Source organism: Penicillium riverlandense, assembly GCF_028828495.1.
Source record: "Penicillium riverlandense strain IBT 135883 chromosome Unknown utg000001l_segment0_segment0, whole genome shotgun sequence".
Lineage (NCBI taxonomy): Eukaryota > Fungi > Ascomycota > Eurotiomycetes > Eurotiales > Aspergillaceae > Penicillium > Penicillium riverlandense.
Window position 1 is genome coordinate 5,632,189 of NW_026643194.1, and position 24,029 is coordinate 5,656,217.

The 24,029-nt window shown below is 48.4% G+C and overlaps 7 protein-coding genes across 7 annotated transcripts; 2 read left to right on the forward strand and 5 right to left on the reverse strand.

Annotated features, from left to right (window-relative positions):
- Positions 1-2,848: 2,848 nt before the first annotated feature.
- On the forward strand, positions 2,849-4,963 carry N7474_002279 (flavin-containing monooxygenase; the record flags this gene model as incomplete). The annotated part of the gene is made up of 7 exons (XM_057193694.1): positions 2,849-3,135; positions 3,188-3,201; positions 3,251-3,500; positions 3,557-3,625; positions 3,683-3,940; positions 4,002-4,547; positions 4,606-4,963. 7 exons carry the CDS (start codon positions 2,849-2,851, stop codon positions 4,961-4,963), a joined length of 1,782 nt encoding a protein of 593 aa, XP_057058647.1.
- A 319-nt stretch (positions 4,964-5,282) lies between these two features.
- Positions 5,283-6,938, reverse strand: N7474_002280 (uncharacterized protein; the record flags this gene model as incomplete). Its single annotated transcript, XM_057193695.1, has 2 exons — positions 5,283-6,536; positions 6,594-6,938. 2 exons carry the CDS (start codon positions 6,936-6,938, stop codon positions 5,283-5,285), a joined length of 1,599 nt encoding a protein of 532 aa, XP_057058648.1.
- A 510-nt stretch (positions 6,939-7,448) lies between these two features.
- N7474_002281 (uncharacterized protein) lies at positions 7,449-8,411 on the reverse strand (the record flags this gene model as incomplete). Its single annotated transcript, XM_057193696.1, has 5 exons — positions 7,449-7,491; positions 7,552-7,767; positions 7,818-7,879; positions 7,933-8,264; positions 8,318-8,411. The coding sequence occupies 5 exons, from the start codon at positions 8,409-8,411 to the stop codon at positions 7,449-7,451; spliced, it is 747 nt and encodes a 248-aa protein (XP_057058649.1).
- Positions 8,412-10,079: 1,668 nt separating this feature from the next.
- N7474_002282 (uncharacterized protein) lies at positions 10,080-12,934 on the reverse strand (the record flags this gene model as incomplete). Its single annotated transcript, XM_057193697.1, has 6 exons — positions 10,080-10,105; positions 10,153-10,823; positions 10,885-10,984; positions 11,160-11,805; positions 12,434-12,603; positions 12,712-12,934. The coding sequence occupies 6 exons, from the start codon at positions 12,932-12,934 to the stop codon at positions 10,080-10,082; spliced, it is 1,836 nt and encodes a 611-aa protein (XP_057058650.1).
- Positions 12,935-14,372: 1,438 nt separating this feature from the next.
- Positions 14,373-15,020, forward strand: N7474_002283 (uncharacterized protein; the record flags this gene model as incomplete). The annotated part of the gene is made up of 1 exon (XM_057193698.1): positions 14,373-15,020. One exon carries the CDS (start codon positions 14,373-14,375, stop codon positions 15,018-15,020), a length of 648 nt encoding a protein of 215 aa, XP_057058651.1.
- Positions 15,021-21,051: 6,031 nt separating this feature from the next.
- N7474_002284 (uncharacterized protein) lies at positions 21,052-21,318 on the reverse strand (the record flags this gene model as incomplete). Its single annotated transcript, XM_057193699.1, has 1 exon — positions 21,052-21,318. The coding sequence occupies one exon, from the start codon at positions 21,316-21,318 to the stop codon at positions 21,052-21,054; it is 267 nt and encodes an 88-aa protein (XP_057058652.1).
- A 969-nt stretch (positions 21,319-22,287) lies between these two features.
- Positions 22,288-23,844, reverse strand: N7474_002285 (uncharacterized protein; the record flags this gene model as incomplete). The annotated part of the gene is made up of 1 exon (XM_057193700.1): positions 22,288-23,844. The coding sequence occupies one exon, from the start codon at positions 23,842-23,844 to the stop codon at positions 22,288-22,290; it is 1,557 nt and encodes a 518-aa protein (XP_057058653.1).
- Between the last annotated feature and the right edge of the window lie 185 nt (positions 23,845-24,029).

A 24,029-nucleotide genomic window follows, 5' to 3' on the forward strand; every position in this document is an offset into this window, starting at 1 on the left:
GATCTCAAGCTTGCAGTGGATGACTACTTGATTCTGGCCGCTTTGGTGAGACACGCTTTTATATGCTCCTGCACTATCACTAATAGACGTACTACAAAGCTTTTCTCGTGGGGAACAGCAATATCTTGCTTTATCAGTACGGCCCCTTGAAATATTCTCTCATTACGACGTTGACTGAAGACTATCAGGCATTCCTTTTGGCAATGGATATCATTTGCAATCTCTGTCCAAGGAGGAGTTCATCACAGTCTGGAAGGCATGAATCGCTCCTACTTACTATATACGATGGTGAACTGATGAGAGAAAATGTAGATTTTGTTTGCGTACGTGATGATCTACGCAACCGCCGTCACATGTACCAAGGCCTCTATCGTGATGTTTTATGGCCGAATCTTCAACTTCCGCTGGATGCTAGGGATATGCCTGTTTTTGGTCATTGGATACTGGATTACTATTATAGTGACCATATCTGTGGCTTGCCGACCATTGTCTTTCTTTTGGCTGGAATATACGGATCCAGAAATTGCAAAAGGTGTTTGTATTGATGTTCCAACATTCTTCTTCGGCAATGGGATTGGTGCTATGCTCATTGATGTGATCATTCTTTGCATGCCAATTCCCATTATCTACGGATTGCAGATGCCGGTTTCTCAGAAGATAGCGGTGATGGGTATCCTGCTTCTCGGCAGTTTGTATGTGCATTCCGAACTCGTGAATTCTACTGGACTGTGCATTACTAACTAACTTTTTGTGTGACGAATAGTGTTTGCGCCGCCAGTATTTGTCGAATCCTCGCACTACAGACAAATACTCACGGCACAGATGCCACGTGGACAATGGCGCCGGTCTTTATTTGGTCATCCGTCGAGCCCTTTGTGGGTATTATATGTGCTTGCCTTCCAACATTCGGTCCTTTTTTCCGCCGCTGGTGGTCATCGGTAAGGACAGGTCGATCATCAAGCCCCGGCCCTAGCAGCAACCCGAGCGCAAATCGCCGTCCGGGTACCGCGAATTGGTTTCAAAAGTCACGATCAAACAAGATACCCAAGGACTCACTGTTCAGTATCAATGACTTTGGGTGCGTCGATGAAGTTCAGCTGATGAATGATATCAATGGGTCACGATCTGTCAGAGAGGACGCGGCTAGTGACGATCACGATGTAGAACGTGGAGATTCCGAGGGTAACATCACGGTCAAACATGATGTGGAAGTCAGCTGGGGACAATCTCGAAATACGAGACAATAACTAGGGGCATTACACAGCCACCGGGAAATAATGCCTTGAGCTATGCCCTCATAAAGGCGCTACTATTCTGCTCTCGAAGTTGACCGACAACAAGAAGTCCTGTTACTCTGATGGAAATCCTGGGGCCCGCCGGCTAAAACCCCTAGGAAGAAAAAGACCTCTCATTATTGTGTACATTTAAAACCTCTTTGTCATGCTAATAGCAATCGGGTTGCTTAGCGCGAGAAAGGCCTACCGTAGTTATCGATAAGAAACTGATGAAGGTGAGTGGGTGCCTGAGGTGTCAGCGCCCACCGCCGTTGTAGATAGACCTTCCCTTCTGGGAATCTAGGAATACCATTATCATCTCTCTCCGCTTCTTCTTCGGCTCTTCCTAGTGATCCCCGATTCCAGGTCTTGGCCATGCCGGTTCCTGACTCCCCCTGAGCCACGACCGTCATCAGAAACTACTTATGAAAATGAATAATGTAGCATACCATAAATAGTAGTGACACGGCAGGCCGGAAGTTTTCACTTGCAGCAAGAAGCCGGGGAGCTGATTTCGAGCAACGCATCCTGGACCATTTGGAAGATAGTTCTCAACTTCGTCTACGTGGTACTAAGGGAGCGGGGAACAATGTTAGCGTTCCCGGCCGCGCTCGTTTAAGCGTAGTCCGTTTCACAGGCAGACCGCTAGACATTTGTGGCGAGCGAACGGAATTTCCTGTTTAACTTTTCTACCAGTCACTATTCCCCTTCCCGCTCCCTCCGCGTGTGGTTACTGACGTTTTGCTCCTAGACTCAACAGCCCCGCTTTCCGCTGTCAAGGAGCCTGTCATACCAACCTTAACCCCCTTTTGGAGTGTGGGGCATCCCGGATCGCCTGCTCTGTCCGCCGCCTTCTTGAACAAGCCGACCATTTAGGGAGCTATGTACTCCATACGCTGCTTTAGAAAATCCTGGGCCCCACCATAAAAAGTAACGAAGTGGTCCGCCCCATACGGAGTACTCCGTAAGTATAACTTAGCAATTTGACCTGCACGTCGACACATTGAGTAACTAGCAAGATCCACAACAGCCGTGCTAATCAGTTGGATCCGGTTGGAACGTTTATCTGGATAGGCTTCAAGCAGACCATTAATGACTGCGGGAGCGATACTGTCAGCTTTGGTTACGTACAAGAGACAACGGTCATTTCGCATCACTTGATCAACAAAAATGGAGTCTCACCAGTTTCAGGCCACAGGGGAGGATGTTTCTATCGAGAAAAAGGAGCATATCCACATAATAATCGTTTCATCTGTGGTAGTTTGTCTGTTCAGTCAGTCCAGGAGTCCAGGAAGACTAGCTAAGTGAGCTTTCTGCTAAGTGTTCACGGTCCCATGGAGGATGCTGTTGTTATTAATGTATCGTAACGGTGCGGACCTATCCCCGGAGAGATTGGTGGTTTCTTCTCGTGGAATCTTAGGCCCCGAACTAAAGTAATAGGGGTGAAAAACGCATTGACTAGCACAATGCATATTAAAGGGGGCTTCCATCCTTCTTTTGTACCCACAGTTCTATCACCGATTCCTTTCCGTTCCCTCAGTGTCGTCCCTTATTTTCAAAACCTTTCTCCTAGAATGGCTTCCAACGGATTGCAAAACGGCCATCCCCCAATTGAAACCCCAGCCAACCGAGTGGCTAATGGTGAGACACCCGAGAATTGGGTCGCTTGCGCGGATCATCCTGTCTACGCACGACGTAAGCTCCGGGTGGTCTGTATTGGAGCCGGTTATTCGGGCTTGACGTTAGCACACAAGATTTATCATGAGCTAAAAATCAACGATGTGATTGAACTGGTAATCTACGAAAAGAACTCCAAGGTGGGCGGGACTTGGTTCGAGAACACGTACCCGGGAGTCGCCTGGTAAGTCATACTGCTTCTTCATAGCTATCAGGGAACTAAAACTTGAATGCAGTGACATTCCTGCTCGTACGAATATCTTACTTAATTCCTTCAATTTTACCTAACCTTGATGCAGATGCCTATACGTTCCTGTTCGAGCCCAATCCTAACTGGTCGCACTTTTACGCCTCCGGGTCAGAGATCCACCAGTACATCCAGCTCACAGCGAAAAAGTGGAATCTCGACAGGGATATACAATTTAATTCACACGTCAGAGAAACAGTCTGGGATGATGAGCTAGGAAAATGGAAAATTCAAGTTGATCAGGCTGGAGCGCTCAAACAAGATGAGGCCGATATCCTGGTGAACGCTACCGGGTTTTTGAGGTAGGATTCTCCTGCGATTTCCCATGGCAGCGATGCTGACAACACCCGAAATATAGCAAGACCAATTGGCCGGTTATCGATGGTCTGTCGGATTTCAAGGGAAAGTTGGTCCACACGTCCAAATGGTAAGATATACAAACGGCATAAAATTGATTTTGCAGTAATAGTGACTTTCGCTATAGGGACCACGACTTTGACTGGGCCAACAAACGCGTCGCGGTGATTGGGAATGGCTCATCCGGTATTCAGTGTGTAGCGGCCATGCAGCCTAAGGTCAAGCAACTCGTTAATTTTGTTCGCAATCCGACCTGGGTATCGGTCAACTTTTGCGTCGAGAAAACGCACAATGGAAGCAATTTCAAGTACACGGAGGAGCAGAAAAAGGAATTCGCCGACGATGCTGAAGCTCACTTTAAGTACAGACGGGAACTGGAGGCCAGGCAAGTGATAACCTTCACACTCCGCTATATACTCTCAATACTGACCCGATGGACTGTCTAGCGTGAACGGATTTTTCTACGGCATGTACAAGGACCACCCGTTCCAGCTAGGATTGACAGTGGCTTGCAAGCAGCAGATGGCGGAGCGTATGAAAGGCATTAGCAATTCTGAGGTAGTATCTAAAATGCTTTCCCTTGAATTCAACCCTGGCTGTCGTCGTCTCACTCCTGGAGATGGATATTTGGAAGCATTTGCCAACTCAAACGCTGTCTTGGCTTTTGATCCTATTGAACGAATCACAGAACATGGAATCAAAACCAAAAATGGCAATGAGCAACAGTTTGACATGATTGTCTGTGCCACCGGATTTGATACAACGTTCATTCCCTCTTGGAAATTGGTCGGTCGAAATGGTGCGGTCCTGGATGAGCGCTGGAAAACAAACCCAGAAGCTTTCTTTACTGTCCAGGTAGACACTATGCCCAACTACTTCATCTTCAACGGACCCAACTGTCCAATTTCCCATGGCTCAGTGTTGACAGAGATATCGTGGACGTGCGACTACATCTTGAAATGGACCAAGAAGATTGCTACCGAGGATATCAAGTAAGTGGGCTGGTCTCTGTCGGACTTGGCGAAATAATAACTTATCGAAATATGATAGATCAATCGATGTCAAGCGCGAGGCTGTGGATGACTACAATGTCTATGCTCAGGAGTTCCTAAAGCGCATGGTGTGGTCTGACGGTTGCCGAAGCTGGTATAAGAACGGCAAGCGATCTGGGCATGTCACTGGCGTGTATCCGGGCTCCATCTTACACTACAAAGATTGCCTCGAAAATATTGGTGGTGAGCATTTCAACATCGAGTATCGTTCCAAGAACCGATTCCGTTTCCTTGGGAATGGAGAAAGTGTCCATGATAAGCACGGGGCGGGCGACTTGGCATATTACATGGACGATCTAAAGGCTTCTGCTCCCCGGAAAGTTGACATGGATGCCGGTGTTGAGGACTATCTCTGACAAGGAGTCAGTGTATGCCATTTTTTGACGTGATGAATCCTGTCCCACTGCTTTATTCTGTTGTCTTTCAGTATTTGGCCAAAACCAATTTTTTAAAAAAAGAATTGTGCAGCTGCAATACCAGGATCCATTATGTTTTATAAATATCAATTTTCCCTAGTAGTTAGATCTATAGCGTATATACGTACTGACGACGTCTATCTTAAGTGGTAAGAAACTGCAATATCAATATCCTTTTTGTAATATACTCTATCTACATACATTGGAAAAATTTACTTTCTCATTTGCGTAATGCAGAGGAGAGGCAGTGCTCTGAATTTCACGGTCCACCTTGCCGATTGCTGGCCTTTTTCTGTCGCCAGCTATGACCCAGATACAGGACTGTCCACAAGCTTGGACTGAAAAGAACCCAGAGACCTGCAATTATAGTCCCAGTCCATCCAATTCCAATGGAATCGATTACTGGACCTACAATGGCTGTGGTTCCGGCACCCAATAGGCAACGAAAAAGGTTGTTTGCGGCAGCAGCGGTAGCTGGGGTCTCGTAATTGATATCTACCACCAAAGTATTTAGAGTGTTGAATGCCCCAGTGGTGGTAAGACCAGTAAAAAATAACATCACGAGAGGACCAGCTAGGGCGGTTCGATATTCCATAACCCATCCATATGCAAGAATGCAAAGGCTGGAAACGTAGATCATTGGTAGAGTTATGTACAGCCGCGCGCGCTCGACGTTGAAATGAAGGATCTCTTGTTGCCGATTTTTCTGAATCTGTAACCCCTGCCGACGTGCCTCGCGACGGAAATTCCAATCCAATAGCCTGCCCACCGTCCACCGTGAGCTCATGCTCCCCACACCAAGTGGAAGATAGCAAAGGCCGATTTCGATTGAATTAAACCCAAAGCGGCTGGATAGCTGTGTGGAGAGAGTGCTGAGTACTGCCATGTAGCCTGCATAGAGGAGAGCTCCGTACATTAGAATAAGGCCTGCCTCTCTTTGTGTGGCAATTTTCAGAGACGAAATTGGATTTGGACGGCGTTTCAAGCTCTGAACGGTGGTGTAGTTGGGTGCTTCTGGCGCTGTATTGAATCGCGAGCTTCGTGCCACAATGGCCCATACGGGACGATTCCACCTCGGGGGCATGACTGAGCCATTGCCCACAACAGCCCGACAAGTCTCTGGAAATCCAACCAATATGAGACCAAAACATACGCTAGACAGGATAACCAAAAACCAGAAAATGGACCTCCAACCGAGGAAATGGTCTAATAGGCCTCCAATGACTGGCCCAAGAGCTGGACCCAACGCGATTCCAAGGCCTGCATATCCAATGTATTTGCCACGTTCAGCTCGTGTTGACAGATCGGTCACCACTGCACTGCCTAGCGCGATGGTTCCACTGCTGCCGGACGATTGCATGCACCGCAAGACCAGCAAAGAGGCATAGTTGTTCTGCAACGCAAGACCAATGTTGGCTCCGAGATAAATAGTCAACGCAGTTATGTATGCCGGACGTCGTCCATAGATATCCGAGAAGCTACCGACGAACGAAGGTGCCAATCCTTGAAAGATCTATGGGCGTGATTAATACGATAGTGCAAAACGTCCTTATAGATTGTCTCACGTTACCAGATAGGTGGTAATGGTCAAGTTGATCAATGACACTGAAACATGCATATCTTGCGCCAGGGAATTCAGAGCCGGCAAGTAAATGCTGCTGGAAAGAGGGGAGATCAGACCCGCCAACGAGCCTCCGATGATGACCAAGAGTTTCTCGCCCTTTGGGAAGATGCTATAGGGGGCATTGGTGGACACAGAATCGCGTGTTACTGCATCCTTTTTGGCCCCCTCTGCATCCACTATGTGATAGGCGTCCGAAGAGACGTTGTTGGCTGGATCGGCTGGTTCTAGATTGTCGACGGTCTGCGGTGCAACAGTGTCAATCTGGCAATTTGCCGAGATCCCCGATCTCATTGCGAAGAGTTTGTCAGAATATCACCAGTTGTAGACCTACCCCCGCTGTCTTTCCTCGCTACTTGTATTCCCATGAATTGATAGCCGGGTTTGCAGCTCCGATGCCGTCAACGGGCCGGCACCGGAGATTTCGTAAACTAGGTGTTATCCGGCTAGCGAGTTACCCAACAAGGTATGGCTTGCGTGGTCGGTGCAATCTTAACCCCGCTTCACCCGATTCTGGTTCCCTTTGAGGCAGTTTCTGTGGTGTAAAAGGATCTACGCAGTGCAGTGCGGTGGTGTCTGGACTACGACAATTTGGCCATTGCTGTTGACCATGGCTGGTGATGCTGTGCCATTGATGCCAACGAAAGTGTACAATTACAAATACATTAAGTTTCATGCACATAAAATTGTGCCAGCAAATCACGACGAAATGATTGATGCAAGCTATTGAATTCTCTAGATAAACAGCAGCGGGATACCACCGCGTAGGCATGCACCCGGGACAAAAGCAGAGGCATTGGAGGCCTAGCGCAAGTGCCTCTCGAAGAAGTCTGCCAGCTGACTATACCTGTCAACATGTCAACTTATGAGCGTGATAGCGTAATCCCTTGATTCGCAGACTACTCACCCGCGCGTATACTCGTTTCGGCTCTCTTGATTGTCCAAGTTCGCCCGAGCACCCATCCAGCCGTGCCACATGGTAGCGTATGTTTCGACAAGTCCGCCCCTTCCGTTGCTCGCAATTGTCTCCCTGTAAGCGGCCACTGCATCCGCGGGTTCGTCCTTGGATGCCAGAACAATGTGAGGGATAGACAGTGAGTTTGCATCCGCAGCTTCCATTCTCCTGTCACATCATTAGTCCCTGAAGTCCTAGCAGATGGCAGGTCAACACACCCGGGATGAACCTGTCCCGATGCTGTGAACGGGGTGTTCGGGCCCGATGACAGAACTGTCAGCTACTACTGTCAGCGCATACGTTGAGCAACCCATGCCCCATTCCGATACTAACCTTTCCGCCCCAGCACAACCCAAAGGCACCCCAGCTGCGGGCCGCCGGAAAATTCATTTTGTACTGGGGGACCGCATCCAATAAAACGCCAACGTTCCGTGACAAATTAGCCTTGTGGGCCAGGAACTCGGAGATGATCTTTTGCTTCTCCTCGGTGTCGGCGGGGATGTATTCGTGTTTGAGCGCATCGCCCTCGAAGAAGTCCGGGATCAAGACGATGGCATTTAGTCTCATTGCCAAGAGATCGGCACCCTGGAGGGTCTGGCTCGCCAGCCCAAAGACATCATAAATGTCTACCAGACCGATGCTCGCATTGGGGTCGCCGGTGACATCTGCGGAGATGGTCAGTCACATGCTGGATGAGGGGCCTAGGTCGCAAGCGGACAGGTTTTGAGCCCGGCAATTGTTTGGTAGTTGCCTTTGGGCGAGTATCCCTGGGGGATGACGGGTGGGATGGTACGGCACGCTTCGCACGACATGTTGGGAAATATGTAATGTGGAACAAGCGAAGGATTCGACATGGAAGACGGCCTTATAGTCGTGGGGCTGGCCGTTCCCGGGCCGAGACCGGTGACAGAATCGGTTCATGTTCGACTCTGTTAACTAGCTATTATTCGTTGATGATTATGTACTTGGGTCACCTGTGTTAGTTAACTATGTGCGCCCCTCGATCAAGGACTCGGCATGATGGTTCTAGGGACAACATGTCGGACCAGTGGATTCTTCTTCTTCCCTGCCGAGAAAAAAGGTCACTGTTGATTCGCGAGGCGAGAAGGGGAAACCCATCGGGTCGGGTGCTTGCTTCCGCGTATCCGCCTTCGAAAGGTGAGCATCGCATGTCTGACTCCACCCGCAGTCCCTAACTCGGAGTAGCGCCAGGTGTAAATGCATCCCACCCGATCGAGACTGCCTCGCGTGCCAGCAAAGTGGAGTTACCTGCGTTAAAGCCCTAAGTTTCTAAGCCAACAGGCACTGAAGTGTTGGTCAAAATTGAAGACACCGGAATATGTGCGACCGACATACATCTAATATCCCGTGTCTTCAGCTCAACGTGGAAGTTCGCGGCCATGAAGAAATAGGGCGATTACAGCCTTGGCCAAAAGCTGGTGTACTACGGTGGAAGATCAGGTATCGGGTTGCTCATCGTTGGCTGTACCAAATTTGCAAGCAATGCGAAATGTGCCCGGGAGAGAACGAGCAAGTGTGCGATTATAGCAAGTTGAGTGGAACAATGCCAGTGATCGCACCGCAGGCGAAACCGACCACACGAATGTTGAGTATCCGCAATAGTGCACTATAGGAGTTCGAGTTTCCGCTGGAGTTCTGACAGCTATTTTAGTTGGCGGTTGTGCGACGGTTTTGTCTCTCTCGTGGCCCGGGTGGGTAGTTGTACGGTAGTCGGACTTACGAAGATCTGTCTGTACTGTATATACTTGTGATGGGCTACTTTCTTGTAATTATTAAGATACAATACTAAATACCAAATTTCTTATCCCAACTTGCCGTTTTCAGCCAACAAGTCTCGGCATGTGTTCGGTGATATTAGTTGTCCGAGGTTAGAATTCAAGGATTGATCCTAAAAGGGCTGCACATTTGCGCGTCCTCTATGAATACATATAGCTAAATGCCAGGTATTTGTACAATTGGTCAGAGAAAAACATTGTGGATACATCAACGGTATTTGCTTTAATAAGAAAGTGATCGACATATATTCATTCACAAGGTAAGCTGCTAACTCACAAATTACGATACTTGAACTGCACATACGTACGAATAGCACGCTAAATGACATTCATTCGTCGTAAGACCTATTAGAGACATGATAAACGTGTAGATATGCAAGCGGAATAATGGTTCCTGCTGTTTTGAATGGCGTGTACTCGGAACAAATTTCTAGTTGAATATTTAGGAATCACTGTGACTAATGATGAACATTTTCAAATAAGAAGAGGAGGATTTCAAGAACATTCTCCACAAATCTCAAAGCCAAAAGGAAAATGGGCCTTAGACATGTGAATCCAAGTATGGGTAAAGACAAGACCAACGCAGCATAACTAAGAATAAAAGATCGACTGAAAAGAGCAAAGTCGGGGGTATATGGTCAGGAGCGGGCAAATATGTGACACGCACATATTGGTCACTGGGCCTCAAGCAATCCAGAACCAGATTCGCTCTACTGAGTGTTAGTTTGGAAAACAAGAATAGGATAGCCTTGCATACCAATAAAATTCCGTGGTTTGGGCTCTTCCCATATAGACTCCAGTCGATCAGCTTCATCTTTGCCCGACCATAGGTCCAAATCGTCCAATTCGACCAGTTTGGTTTTTTTAACCACCTTGTATCCCAAGAAAAGGCTCACAAAAATCGGGATATCAATGTAAGGGGGAACGAATGTCTTTGCACTAAAATGGCCCGGAAAAAAAGCGTCAAATCCATTAAAGAATGCCACTGTGGAGGGAAAAATCACAGCAAAATAGGCCATGTAGGGCTGGAAGGGTGCCTTGAACGGTAAGGTATCCCGGGAAATTCCATAGTGCCGCAATCCACGGTAAAACCTAATATATGTCACAGCAATTGATGTCCACACAATCAGGGTGCTAACTGAACTGAGGTTGCTAATCCAAAAAAAAACCTCGGCGGAGCTGGCTGAAACATTGAGATAGACGAGAAGGCTGAGGGCACCGGTAATAGCCACACAAGCATATGGAACTCCGAATTTCTCGTAACGAAGGAAGCGCGGTGCTTTTCCATCAAGTGCGGTTGAATAGAGAATTCTTGTGGAAGCATAGAAGAAAGAATTGTCTGCTGACACGGCGGACGTAAGGACGACCGCATTGATTATAGACGGTAAAACGTGAATACCGCCGTTCTCAATCGCGATCACAAAGGGACTGGCACCAACTCAATTTTGCACTCGCTTTAATGGCATCTAGCAGGCGATGATCTCGAGACGAGACACAGAGTCCAATAAGGAAAACACTGCCGACGTAGAAGATAGCGATTCGCCAGAAAACGCGACGTACAGCCTTGGGGACATTGCGGCGGGGGCTTTCTGTCTCTCCAGCAGCGACAACGACCATTTCACTGCCTCCCTAGCTGAAGGTGGCTTGAATGAAAACTTTCCAGAAAGCCAAAAAACGTCCAAGTGCGCCAGGTTCGAGATACTCCAGCATAGGTCGCGGATTATCCCAGTATCGAAAGCCGATACGATCGTGAGTGGGAAGTACCGCCGAGTGTAATTATAAGCATGAGGAGCATTAGGCCAACTATGGTCATGAGCTTGATTGAACCAAGGAAGAATTCCAGTTCCCCATAGACCCGAACGGGTAAGATATTGACGAAAAAAATGACAACATATAGGACAGTAATCCAAACTGCGGAGGATACTGCATTGGGCCAATAGTCAATAACGAGAGCTGCTGCACTGATCTCAATGGGAACACCAATGGCGAACTGGTACCAATAATTCCAGCCGAGCGTAAAACCTAGCGCTTCATCAACAAACCGAGAAGCGTATACAGGTACAGCACCTGGTAAGGGCAACCACGTTGCCATCTCTCCCATGCTGTTGATAACTGCGTAGAGGTTGAAGCCTGTGATGAGATAGGCAAGCACTGCGGACAGCGGTCCCGCCAGCGACAGAACCTGGCCGGTGCCAACAAACAAACCAGTTCCAATAGCCCCAGAAAGAGCCAAGAACTGAATATGTCGAGATTTTAGTCGGCGCTGCAAGTTGCCCACATTTTTCTGCTGCTGCTCTGATTTCGAGAGCTCTTCCACTCTACCTTTTTCCGTATCCTCGTGATGAACGCTGTCATGCCTTGTGGCCTCGAGATTGTCTTCGATTTTGACAGACAGGGGTTGGTGCTGACACTAGATTCAAATGGTGGGTGGTACAAGAAGAATAATAATCCATGCGGGCTACTTAGTCTACGTATGTTCTCCCGCATGATCGTGGCCATGCACGGACCCTAGGCCTATGCGATAGCGTGGGGTTGAGGAAGGGTCCGGTCCCCTGACTGTGGCGCTCTCTTGGCTAATTGCCGACTGCCGATAGTAGGCCATTATGTTTGACAAAAGAAGACCCAAGTGGACACCTGTATGTTGCAAAGACCCGGTTAGCTGCAACATTATCTCGGATCAAGTTCCCGTTCGATTCCATTCGTTAGTGAAAAATCTCGCCGCGTGGGGTCGAAAAGTCAACTGATAAATTGGCGATCGCCAATAATAATAACGATTTATTATTATTATTTGAATCCTGGCTCCTCGCTTGAATGAATGATTCGAATTTGGGATTGTTTTGACAATGTCACCACAAGTTCGGTATGAACCGACCCCATTTGGCCATGAAATGAAGCGGCACTTTTCATTCAAGCAAGGATATTGCAATTTGAACCATGGTAGGACTATTTTTGCTGTCCAATTTGCTCTCCGACATTTACTGACCATGCACAGACTCTTTCGGCGCCTCCCCGACAGCCATTCGAGGTAGAGCAAATACCTTACGTGATGAGTGTGAAGCCACACCGTGCCCGTTCATCAAGTACCGATTCCCCGAACTTTTGGACGAATCACGAGCAGCGATGAGCGAATTCTCGGAGTACACATGTCGACGGTGGTTTTCATCCCCAACGCAACCACCGGTGTCAATACTGTCTTGCGCAACATGGTCTGGAACGCCGACGGCCAAGACGAAATCATCCAACTAGACGTCATATACGGCGCCTGTGGAAAAACAACCAGCTATGTGTGCGAAGCGAGCAATTATCGCGTGCGCACCAGAGAGGTGCAATTTGACCACCCTCTGGAAGATGCCGAGCTCATTTCCACATTTAAAACCGCCATCCAGACGTCTCGCAAGGAAGGTTTCAGACCTCGCATCGCAATATTTGACACCGTATCTTCCAATCCGGGCCTTCGCCTCCCATTTAACGAGCTCACAGAAATCTGCCGCTCTGAGGGCGTCCTCAGTCTCATTGATGCGGCTCATGGTGTTGGGCATATTGAACTCAGCTTGTCAGCCTTGGATCCGGATTTCTTCGTCAGTAACTGCCACAAATGGATGTTTACACCACGGAGCTGCGCGGTATTCTACGTGCCTCAACGAAATCAACATATGCTTAGGAGCACATTGCCAACAGCCATGGATTCGTCCCGCGTGCTAGCCATGGTAGTCCGCAGCCCGACTTGATAGGTAAAAGTTCATTTGAGTCAAACTTCGAATTTGGTGGAACATTTGACAGCATTCCCTTTCTTACGGTGTCGGAAGCTATCCGGTGGCGAAGAGAAGTTTGTGGTGGAGAGCAAAAGATCCTAAATTACTGCAATCGACTCGCCCAAGATGGTGGTCTGCGAGTTGCACAAATTTTGGAAACACGAATCTTGGATAATGAGTCCCATACCTTAACGGATTGCTGCATGGTCAACATACTTCTACCGCTCAACGTTCCAACTACGTGACCTTAAAAAGCACGATTTGCGGCTGTCAGCTTAGACGTACGTTGACTCTAGGAGACGATGTAGGGCTTAGTAGAGCGGGAAGTGTTGCACAGGGGCGCGTCAGGTCAGTACTGACAGACCGACGGGAGAACTAGGGAATTCTGGATGGCGCTGAGCCTAATGCCGCGACCGTATAGAATAAATAAGCAATCGGACGTCTTATTACAATCGAATAACGAGTGTTGTTTGCGGTAAAATCTAGACTACCGGAGTTCCACCCTCCAACCAACGCGATGCCCTAACTGTAAGGCCAAAACCTGTCACGTGGGCGCTAGGCGCCAGCCCGGCTGCACTAGCTACCTGCCTTTCTGTATCTAACACACAACATAACAACACACAAATCAACTCCCATCAATAATATGAACACCGAAGCATCACTTATCAACCAACAGTCGCAGCGATGAGTGCAAAATAGAGGGAATGGAGGGAGGGTAAAATGGGTGGATTTTACATAATCAGGGACTGTTTCCACACTTAGTTACTGGCATCCAGTGTAGTAAGAAATGTACACGGACCAATCAGCCTAAGATTTGTCTCTGACGCTTAGCCATGGGCCGTGCTAGGAGCCTGCTAGACATGGAAGACGTAGTCTAGACTCCCGCTAACGCATATGGGCATGAATTCACCCTCTTTCTTTACGGGCCAAAGCGGTTCGCCCTCTTTTTTCGCGGGCCAAAGCAAGAGGTCTAACTTCTTTAGATAGTAAGAAATCTACACAGACCGCAGACTGGCGAGTCGGTTAGATATTCCGATGACAATGACTTCATTTTTCGTCTTTTTGCTGCAAAGTATGGTCATATACTTCTTTGGTCTATCAGACATAAGAAAACTCTTATAAATGGCTATAAAAGGGTGTCTTCCTAAGGTCTCAGCGTATGATTTGATTGTCAAGGAAACTGCTTCTTTTCAAAGTTTCACAACCACCCAAGATATCATTCAAGATGCGTTTTGCACTCGCTACAATTATAATGGCCTTACCACTAGCCATCTGCGCGCCAACCAACACCCAGATTATCACAGTTCTCTATCGCTGGGAGAAGGAAGCGAATGAGCACGGAATTGCTGCTTTCGGAGAGTTCGACACTCTGATTGGGCACTCCTGCAGTAAAGTTCTTAATACAGGCAGCTTCGCTACTGCTCCTATCTCTTTCAACCTTACAAAGGACAATGGTGCAGGCTTCATTACAGTGGATGGCTCTGAGCATATGATCCATACCAATTCTCAGTACTCGAACGGCCCTACCTGTACTAGAGTGTACAATCAAGCAATGGTGGAGTTGGACTGCCAGGTGACCCTACCTAGCGGCTTCCAAGGAGTCCCACTATCTGCGAACGAGGTGTCGTGCTTTCAGAGATTAGCTAAAGGCATTCGCGTGCTAAACACCGCTCTTGTTAATGACCCAAAGTACGCAGCAAATGACGCTGACTTCGGGATGAAAGAGCCGAAACATAATGCTATAACTTCGCGGAGTAATGACTTAGTGGACAGACAATGCGTTGTTTCTTACGCAACCGAGCCGCAGGCGGAAAAGGACCCATGGCAGCGTTTCTTAGGAAAACAACTTACTGTGAGTATGAGTGTATTCTAAGACGCAATAGTACGAATTCTATCTAATCGCTGAAATAGCACCCTCATCATTGCGAACCAAAACATACCTGTTCACTGTCCGCTTCTGATGGCGATATCTACACTATTGGGTTTGATGCAACTATTAGTTTTAATGAATGGATTAGCGCAGGCTTTAGTGTCGGGAAATCAGTCTCAACTTCTAATTCTTACTCGTGTGATGGAGACGCAGGCGAGGTTATATGTGTTTGGGAGACAATTCGCTTTACCGAGTATAATGCGCAAAATGTCGATTATATCAATTGCGGTGGTGGAACGAGCACATCAACAGTTAGGGCCAAAGGCAGTTTGAAGTCTCCTAATGACGACCAGAACTGGGGTACGTATTGCGTTGTTGGCACATGCCGTGGCATAGGGCAGGCTTACTGGGCAAAGGACAAAGCTAAACCTGGTGGCCCTGGAGCTGTTGGTCCTAGATAAAACTTTTTGGGCGGTCGGCAAGCCTCGGTCATCTTCCTGGCCGCGCGCTGTTGTTTAGGTGGGCGGCCACATAGGGTTCTTCTATGCAATGCGGGAGTTGGTTGTTAGGTTAGACCGTGTTCTCGTGAGGGAACTGGTGGGGTATGATTCTTGACGCGTTCATGTATTTGGTCCTTTTTCCTGTTTCTCTTGTTTTCCTTTTTTAACTTCCAGGTTCTTATTGAAATCCATTTTTTCCCTATTTAACACTGGCCCTTTACAGCGCTCGTAGTAACATTACGAAGGTACAAATCCTTACCTCCAGTCGCTCTCACTACATCAACCTCCTTCCTCTCTCTCCATCGCCCATACCCGTACGCAAAGAGCCATTAGTACTAAAACGCCCAAGAACATACTAAAGGAAGTCCACATCCTCTTCCGCACGCCCGCAGATGTAGATATGTACTGGGTAGCAAAACAAGCCATAAGCATAGCAAATACAGCACCAATAAGATATACACTGTATCCATTCATCCATGCTAGGATCGTCTGTCCATGGCTTGGCGACCTAGGAGGCGACCTAGGGGTATTGCACCTAACACCAATGTGCTTAACATCCATATGCTTGTGCGCACACTTCAAAAATAAGTAATTCGGTAAGTCGGTCGGGCAGTAGTGAAAGCATGCATTGGATACTTGGACTGGTCCGGTACAGCATTCAGATATCTCTGTAAAAGGGGTTTCGGAAGGCCAGGTAATCGCGCACATGGCTGTCCTATTCTCCTTCCAGCCTGGAGGGATGTCGAAGTTGTAGCTGTGGTCCGGTCTGCATTCATATATAGAGTCTTCTCTTGACCGTGCGGGTGGCTCGAGACTTGTCTGGTCATCGTCGCGGACATCTGATGCTGTCATAATGGTGCAGATATCGTGGTTTTGCTTTTGAGAAAAGGGGCTTGGACCAAGCGTTTAAAACGTTGAAAATGTAAAGTACATGTCATATAGACCTATTTATGAGTGATGTCCTTCTGGGGGTCACTGGGATATTTATATTTGTATTGGGAAATGCACGGACCTCAAAGGGTTGGCGGGGAACCGGGTTTTGATCAACGAATTGATTGTCACGCATTCCCTCCCGCCAAGAACGACAAGCATAATTTTCGCCACCATTTGTGACCGGCATTTTTACTAGTCGGGTTTCAGGCCCTTATCGAGCTGAGCGCGCGAATGGTGGTAACAGGGGGAACAGAGTGTCATCATGACCGCTCACTGGAACAGGAATTCTGCCAGCAGCTGTGATGAGCTGCAACAGTTAAAAGACCCGCCCCCTAGTAGTCGGGCCCTCACCAGCGAGCGGTGAGGGCCCGACTACTAGCGGAGTTGGGAGCACGACGCGTTCCTATTGGGGGGCTAACTCCTAATATAAAGATGACTACGTCGGAGCGCTAAACCCAAATGGGAAGGAATCCTAACAAGCCCCCTCGAACCGACACAGGAAGCAAAAGGACAGAAGCCAAATATCCCAATCCAGAACGCAGCCATTTCGATCTGTCGAATCAGAAGAACCCAATCTGGTCCCTAGATCTTCTGGATTGTTTCCACACCCAGCAGCTTCGGGAAGCCATCAGCTGCCACATCCCTCTCGCCAGTACGAGTCGGGTTGATGAATTGATTGCAGGCATATCTGACAGGGCGGTTGTGCCCTGTCGCCTGTGATCTTCACTCAACTGCCAGACTGGTTGGTAAGATAGAGTATACCCCGGTAATTCAGATGTCCAAGCACTGTGTGCCATTCACAAAGAGATTTAGGGAAGGCAGATTTGATGTCGGGCAGGGCCATTGAAACATGTTCTTGATCGAGGTTGTCAACATTTGCGGAAGGTGAATCGGCCTTGCCGTGGTCGCTCTTGTCAGTAGAGCTAAAATAAGCTACTAGCTGCTGTTCGCCCGCAGTCGGTATGGGCTCTTTGGAGGTCAAAAGATCAGGTGGAGATGTTGATGTCCTTCCACATTCTGGCCCCAGACCTGCCCGGCCATGGATGTGCCGGCGGAACATTCACCATCGACAATGCTGACCGTAGGTTCATGGTCTTCAGCGCTTCCGCCAGTCGGAAGCGAGAATATGACCAGATATTGTTCCTACGTTTCTGAGCTCGCGACAGTGCACACCAAATAGGGTGCTCTCGAGGTAGAGTGTGGAGGCGTGCGATGGTGTTCTGGACTCGGTGGCGGAGACGTAGGTGTGTAGGTAGAATATATGCTTCGACTTCCAAGGTTATGGTGGCTACCGTCCTGAACGCTTACGGAATCCGGATTAGCGGTCCTCTGGACTGTTAGGTGTCGTAGGTGGGCCTTGTCTCGCAATGCGTCGTGCCAGACCGTTGACGCATAGTCTACCACCAGCGTGACGCATGCTCGGTAGAGCTGTCACATCTGTTCCGGGCGTAGATGCCGCAGGCTGCCTAAGGCAATGCTGACCTTCCTTGCGCGTTTGATTGCTTGCTGGACGTGTTCTTTCCACCGTAGTTCCTAGTCGAATATCACGCCTAGTAGCTTAGCTGTGGGTGATGGCTCGGCTGTCTTGGCGTTTATGGCTACTTGGCCCTACCGCTATGCGCCTACCACCGTAGGACTATAAGCACTCATAACCCCTAATACGGTCCTATCACGATAGATACCCCCTTTGCATATGTTACAGATTGGACCAGTTTTGAGGTTATTCAGGATCGATATCACGTGACCCGCTTACATACACTTACCCCGCTTTTGTTTTATAAGTTCAAACAAACCATGGTTTTGAGCTGATTCTGGCAAGAATCAGTGTGTCTTTGTTTCCACTGAATCACTCCCATCTCGGTACCATTTCGCTACCGTATCGCTTCCTTTTCGGAATATCATTCCCCACCTGACCACAGGTTTCTACCCTGACAAGTAGTTCTTTTACATTTCTGATTCTTCTTTTTTGGTTACCTAAGGAATGATGGCTCCCCACACTCGCAGTCAGATAACGTCAACCCTAGAAATGCCTTAAAAGAATCTAGGCAGAAACGACGTTGAATTAGACCCGATAAGTCTACGACGACTAGTTAATCCTGAATCCTCCTTAAGAGACCCCTTGACCTAGGAATCTGAATCCGTGGGCATTGCGGATATTGACCCTCTTACTATAGAGCAATAGTAGGTTCTAGATACTATTGCTAGACTAGAGAAACTGACTACCCTTCGTCGCCGTTAGAAGGAACTTGAAAATGAACTCGCGGAACTACTCTACAAAGCTCCCTCGAGACGCGACCGTAACGGTAGTATAACGCCACCTACTCAAGAGGGAGAAATCAAGTTCAAAGACATTCCCTAGTTCACGCTCTTATATAACCTCTAGAAGCGTGAGGAATGGCTCTTTGACCTTTATTATCTCTTTGAAGGAGCGCCGTCTAAACATAAAAGCGGCAAAAATAAGATCCTTGCTATAGTTAGCCATATAGACAACCTATGTAGACAGAGATAGTACCGATACGTTAAGGAGCAAGAGCTAGATCGCTAGCGAACCGTTAAGACGGACTAGGACTATTTCAAAGAATAGACAAAGGGCCTTATCCGAAATGCTAAATCTCTAGAATCCGACGTTATAAGATAGCTTGAAGATGCTTAATAGCGAATCGACTAAGATCTGAGGGAGTTTTCATTTCTACACCACAATCAATCAGAGTGTGTGCGTTGACAATTCTAGACGGCGTCATAATGTATGCGTTGGTAACCATTGCATTTAGGTTTTACCACTTCTCATCGAGCCCTAGAGCTATCGTAGCGAATAGCTTAGGTGCTACTAGTTTTTTAGCTTCTTATCGTCATTAATAACATCCTTGACCCTCTTCGGGCAATCGTCTCTCTAATGGCCTGTTTTCCCGCATATAAAGCAAGCATTATCATTCTTTGCCTACGTGGTAGGGGAGCTTCGTCGTCGTTTAGGCGCGAAGTTAGGTTTAGAATCTCCTCGTTTACTACGTTGATTGCGCTAGAAAGTTTCGTAGTTAGACGGCCTAGAAAATCCTCCACGTAGGTTTTTGCCTTATGAATCCCTTTCCTTGCGAGGATCTAGTTTAGTGCGTTGAAATCGGCCCTTTGAATGCGCTATACTTTGGGCTTATAAGGGAATTGCCTCTTCCGCTATTTGTAGTAGTAAAATATAGGCATCGTAGGTAAGGTCATCATCGTAAACCCTAGGGTAACGAAGGCTTTCTATGCTAATTTTAGGTAGGATTGTCGCACCTAAGTGTTCTATACGATGTCGTTCAGGTAATGGTTCCTTTAGCCTACGATGCTAGGTTTCTAAATTAAGTCGTATAATCTCGAACACTCTAGTGACTATACTGCTTCGCGCGATAGAATAAGTGCGTGGCCTAGCGGTATATATGCGCTAGGTCGTTCATAAGTCGTAAGCAGAACTTCTCAAAATGCTCCTAAGTAGGGGGCGTAGCTAGTTGGTTTTTATACGCCCGCTAATCATTAAGGCGACGGTCCGTTAAGCTCGCTGACGTAGTATTAACTTTCTTACTCTCATCGGCATACCACTGATCGTAGGTTTCAAAGTAGGTTTCTAGTCGATTTATGAAAGTATTGTATTCCTACGCGCTCTGTGCATCAAAAGCACAAATGTCGAGCTTTAGCGGCGGCTGTAGAGACCCCTAGAAGACAGGGGGGTTCCTTTGGCTACGAGCTTGTTGCTTGAACTATTTCACTATCGTCATTAGTCTCGCCTTCGCTACGAGACGAGGGGGTTGATAGGGTCGTAGGATTATTAGAAGCCTCTCCTCTGGCTCTGATAATTGCGAGTTCCCTCTGCAGCTGCTTTAGTTGTTGTAATTTCCTAGCTTCCTCTACCTTAGCCTGCGTTTCTACGATAAGCTAATCGACGTTAAGGTCGGCGGTAGTCTCAGGCTCTTCGCTTTGAGTACGAAGATTATTCGTAGGGTCGGTAGTAGCAGAATCATCTTGAGTAGAAGGGTTAGTCGATTGCGACCGTGTGGTCATCTTAGGAGGCATCGTGCGAGGCCGCTATCGGGTAAATCCGCTTCGTAGTGAGCGATCAGAATTGTCAGGGTAGTCTCACGATACACCTGATAGGGAGGTTTTACGGATTCGGGCAATAGAGGCTCGCAGTATGACTTGGGTGCGACATAGTATGATTCTAAGACTGATCGCTGGCCCCTGAAACTCAGGTGCCAGCGAGGCCTTTTTATATACAGGCATTTACCCCGCTCATCCACGACATCATGCGTGCGATCAGTGCGCGGTTGTGAGGCAGCGATAGCCTTAAGAATCAGGCATATAGTCGTAGCATAACGGTATGGTACAGCTGCCCTCACAGGTGGTTGCTCTGGTATTGACAACGGCCGGATTGCTAGGACTTCCTAGGGCTAGGGCCGGGGCGGAGACGTCGTCTACCAGCGAGAGAATTTGGAATGCGCAAGCCAACGCTAGCCCTGGACCCGACGGATTCCTAGCTTCTGCGCTTGGGATGGATCGTGGTCGTGATTCCCTTGGCTGTGGTTCTTAACGAGTCGGTCACTTTTGGACTAGAATCCGCACGTGTCGCATATCTAGAGATCGTAGATCGCGAGCGACGGCAACGGTTGGGAACCGTCTAGGAGGGGTGTAAAGTCGGAGTGGTCGTAGAGCGGGGCGGTCCCGTCCGGGATGGCTGCTAGGTGTCGCCGGCATTCGGCGGAGTTGAGGATCCCATATGTTTCATAGAGGTGGCGCTCCTTTAGACGGGCCGGGATCCTAATGCGATAGGGGCCGTAGACGATAGCGTTGTGACTCGCTTCGTACTCGAAGAGAGCACGAGATGGCGGTGGTCTAGCCATCGTCGTCGTCGAGGAGCTCCCGCTATCGTCGTGACATCGGAATCCGCTAAAGGACTCAGGGGTCAACTCTAGCGCGTGGCGCAGCGTGTGGCTGATCGGCCATCCTCCCCCCTCCCTTTTCCCCTCTAGATTAGAACCCCGGTTGGACGTAGGCGTTGAGTATAGAGTGCATACGTATTAGAACCCTAGTTAGAGCGAGGCGTCGGGTGCGTCTAAGCCTATGCGTCCGTCTAACTAGGGTTCTAATCTAGGGGGGGGGAGGTTAGGGGGGAAATCTTCTCCCCTCGCTTAGAGCGCTATACGCGACGACGGACGGAGCTCGTCGAGGATAGAGTCTATACATCGTCGTAGGGGGCCAGCGGGAGCGGCCCGCGCTCGGTGGGGCGCCTGAGCCCTGAGGACTAATAGCCGACCGTTTCCGCGAGACGCCCCACCTAGGAAGTGGTCGGGGCCAATGACCGACCGATTCCGCCGACCGCCTACCGCCCCAGGCGATTCCGGCAGAACGTCCGGGGCCCGCCCCTCCCGCACCGACGTTTTTTGTTCGGGTTTCCCGACCACTCCGGCCGGACTTCGCTCTGAGTGTCATTCCGATTGTAATGGTACCATCTAAAGGTGATGCATCTCCTCAGCGTTCGACGCATCCAGGAACAGCTTTGGATTGTTCTATATGGCTGTCATGCTAACCTTGCAGATTGTGCTCATAGAGCATTTACGTGTCCATGAGACAGCAATCGAGGTGGAACTACGTACGAATGAAGATGTAATGATCTCTCAGGAGATGGATGTCCAATGAAGACTACTTAAAAATGAAATAACGGATTTAACTAATAGCGCATATTCAATTCCGTTGGATCTCAGGAGCAAGTAAATCATACCTTTCAGTGTGGGACAACTATTCAACCTTTAATCAGCTGAGAGGATTTTCCCTTTCCCCTCAACGCTCTTTGGAGTCCAGACACCAATCTATTACTCCGCAGTGGTGCGTATCAAGAAGTTCCGAGTAGCCCATGCCTCGTCATTTTTAACCACTCTAGCGTCGCGTTGCGGAATGGCCAAGCTTGCCAAGAATGTGGAAAGTCGACCTGAGCCGCCACGAAGTGTTTTCGATGCGATGTTTTCGTCGCGCGAGATTTCCGGCATCTCGAGCACTTCGAAGGTTGTTGGTTTGGCGGTAATGAAAACCTTGAGTATATCTTCAATAGAGGTTTGACCTTTGGCCTTGTACTCATCCGGTATAGACATCATCAACCGAACAGGTGATGATTCCCCAGGCTTCACAACCCGGAATTGCCCAGCATCAGAGAATAGTCCTTCGATAGCCCAAGACGCTTTGAGGTTGTACACCGAGAAATACAATGCCTTGTCACCAACGTTCCTAAAGATGAGTGAGAGAGTACCTTGATCCTTGATCTGAGTGATTCCAATTGTTCCAGACCCGGCTTCGCTCAATTCTATCGTGAATGAATTGTCAAATCCCTGAACAGGATTCCTATTCTCTAAACCTTCAACGAATTTGAATTTGGCGAGGTGCTCTACTATCGCAAGGACCTGATGTTTTGCTTTGTCATTACTGCTGGGTACCGTCGGTACATTTTCGATAGGTTGATTGGCAGCGTCAAAGACCTGATATTCATTTCCGGAATTCGTTGCGATGATGAATGAAGCAGTTTCATCTTTGGCACATCCAGAGGTCAGCCGCAACCACGTCCTGTGGATTCCAATTCTCAGATTCTCATCGATACCGAAGTCGTCCGGGACTTTCACAAGAGCAGAGGTCATAGAGAAATGCGTAAGTGGCTTCGCATGCCATCCTACTTCAATATTCGTGCTCGTCGATATGTCTGATATAGCTGTGGCGGTAGAGGTGAGCGCGGTCACTGTATCGATTTTGATTATTGGAGGTTCTTCGGAGCCACTGTTCTCCTTATCCATTTCAGGGCTAAATGGATACACCGCGTATTCGTCATCAATGCAAACTCCATGTGCGCGTCCGACGTTCAAACGAACACGACCATGACCCAAGGAATCCGTAACATGAGCAAAGCTCATCTGTTTTAGTTTTTTGACTCCAAGAAAGGGACTCTCCCCCATTCCAAAACGCATAGGGTTCTGGTGTGGCCATTTGGCATGCAGCTTGGAGCGGATAAACTCATGCAGGGATCGATAAGTTAACTCGGATCCACCATTTATAAGTGTACTAAGCGCGTATACCATCCAGTATGTGAGAACACCATGCACCTTGCCATCCTCGAATCGGTGCTCGCTCGCCAATTCATGTGGACCGCACGCAGCCAGAAGAGTATATCCTTTAGGATCTAGTAGCCAATGTCTGCTGACATTGGCGTTCCGAGCGTTGCCAGCAAAATTTATTGGTCGCGCATCTACCGCAGCAACCGCACTGTCCCACTGGATTCCTCGGACCCTTACACTTTCCTGATCAACATGACGCGTGACACTGCCCGAGTGGCAACAGTCGAGGACTACCGTAGTAATCAATCCTTTAGCTGCCATCATTTCTAACATTCGCGACAGATCGATACCTCTAAGATATCGGCTTTTTGTGTCAGGATCGTAGAGAACCAAAGCCGCATCCTCCGTCGAAAAGTTTGAGTACTCGGAGGTTGTAGAACATTAGGGCTTTAGGGCTTAGGGTTTTAGGGCTTAGGGTTTTAGGGTTTTAGGGTTTTAGGGTTTTAGGGTTTTAGGGC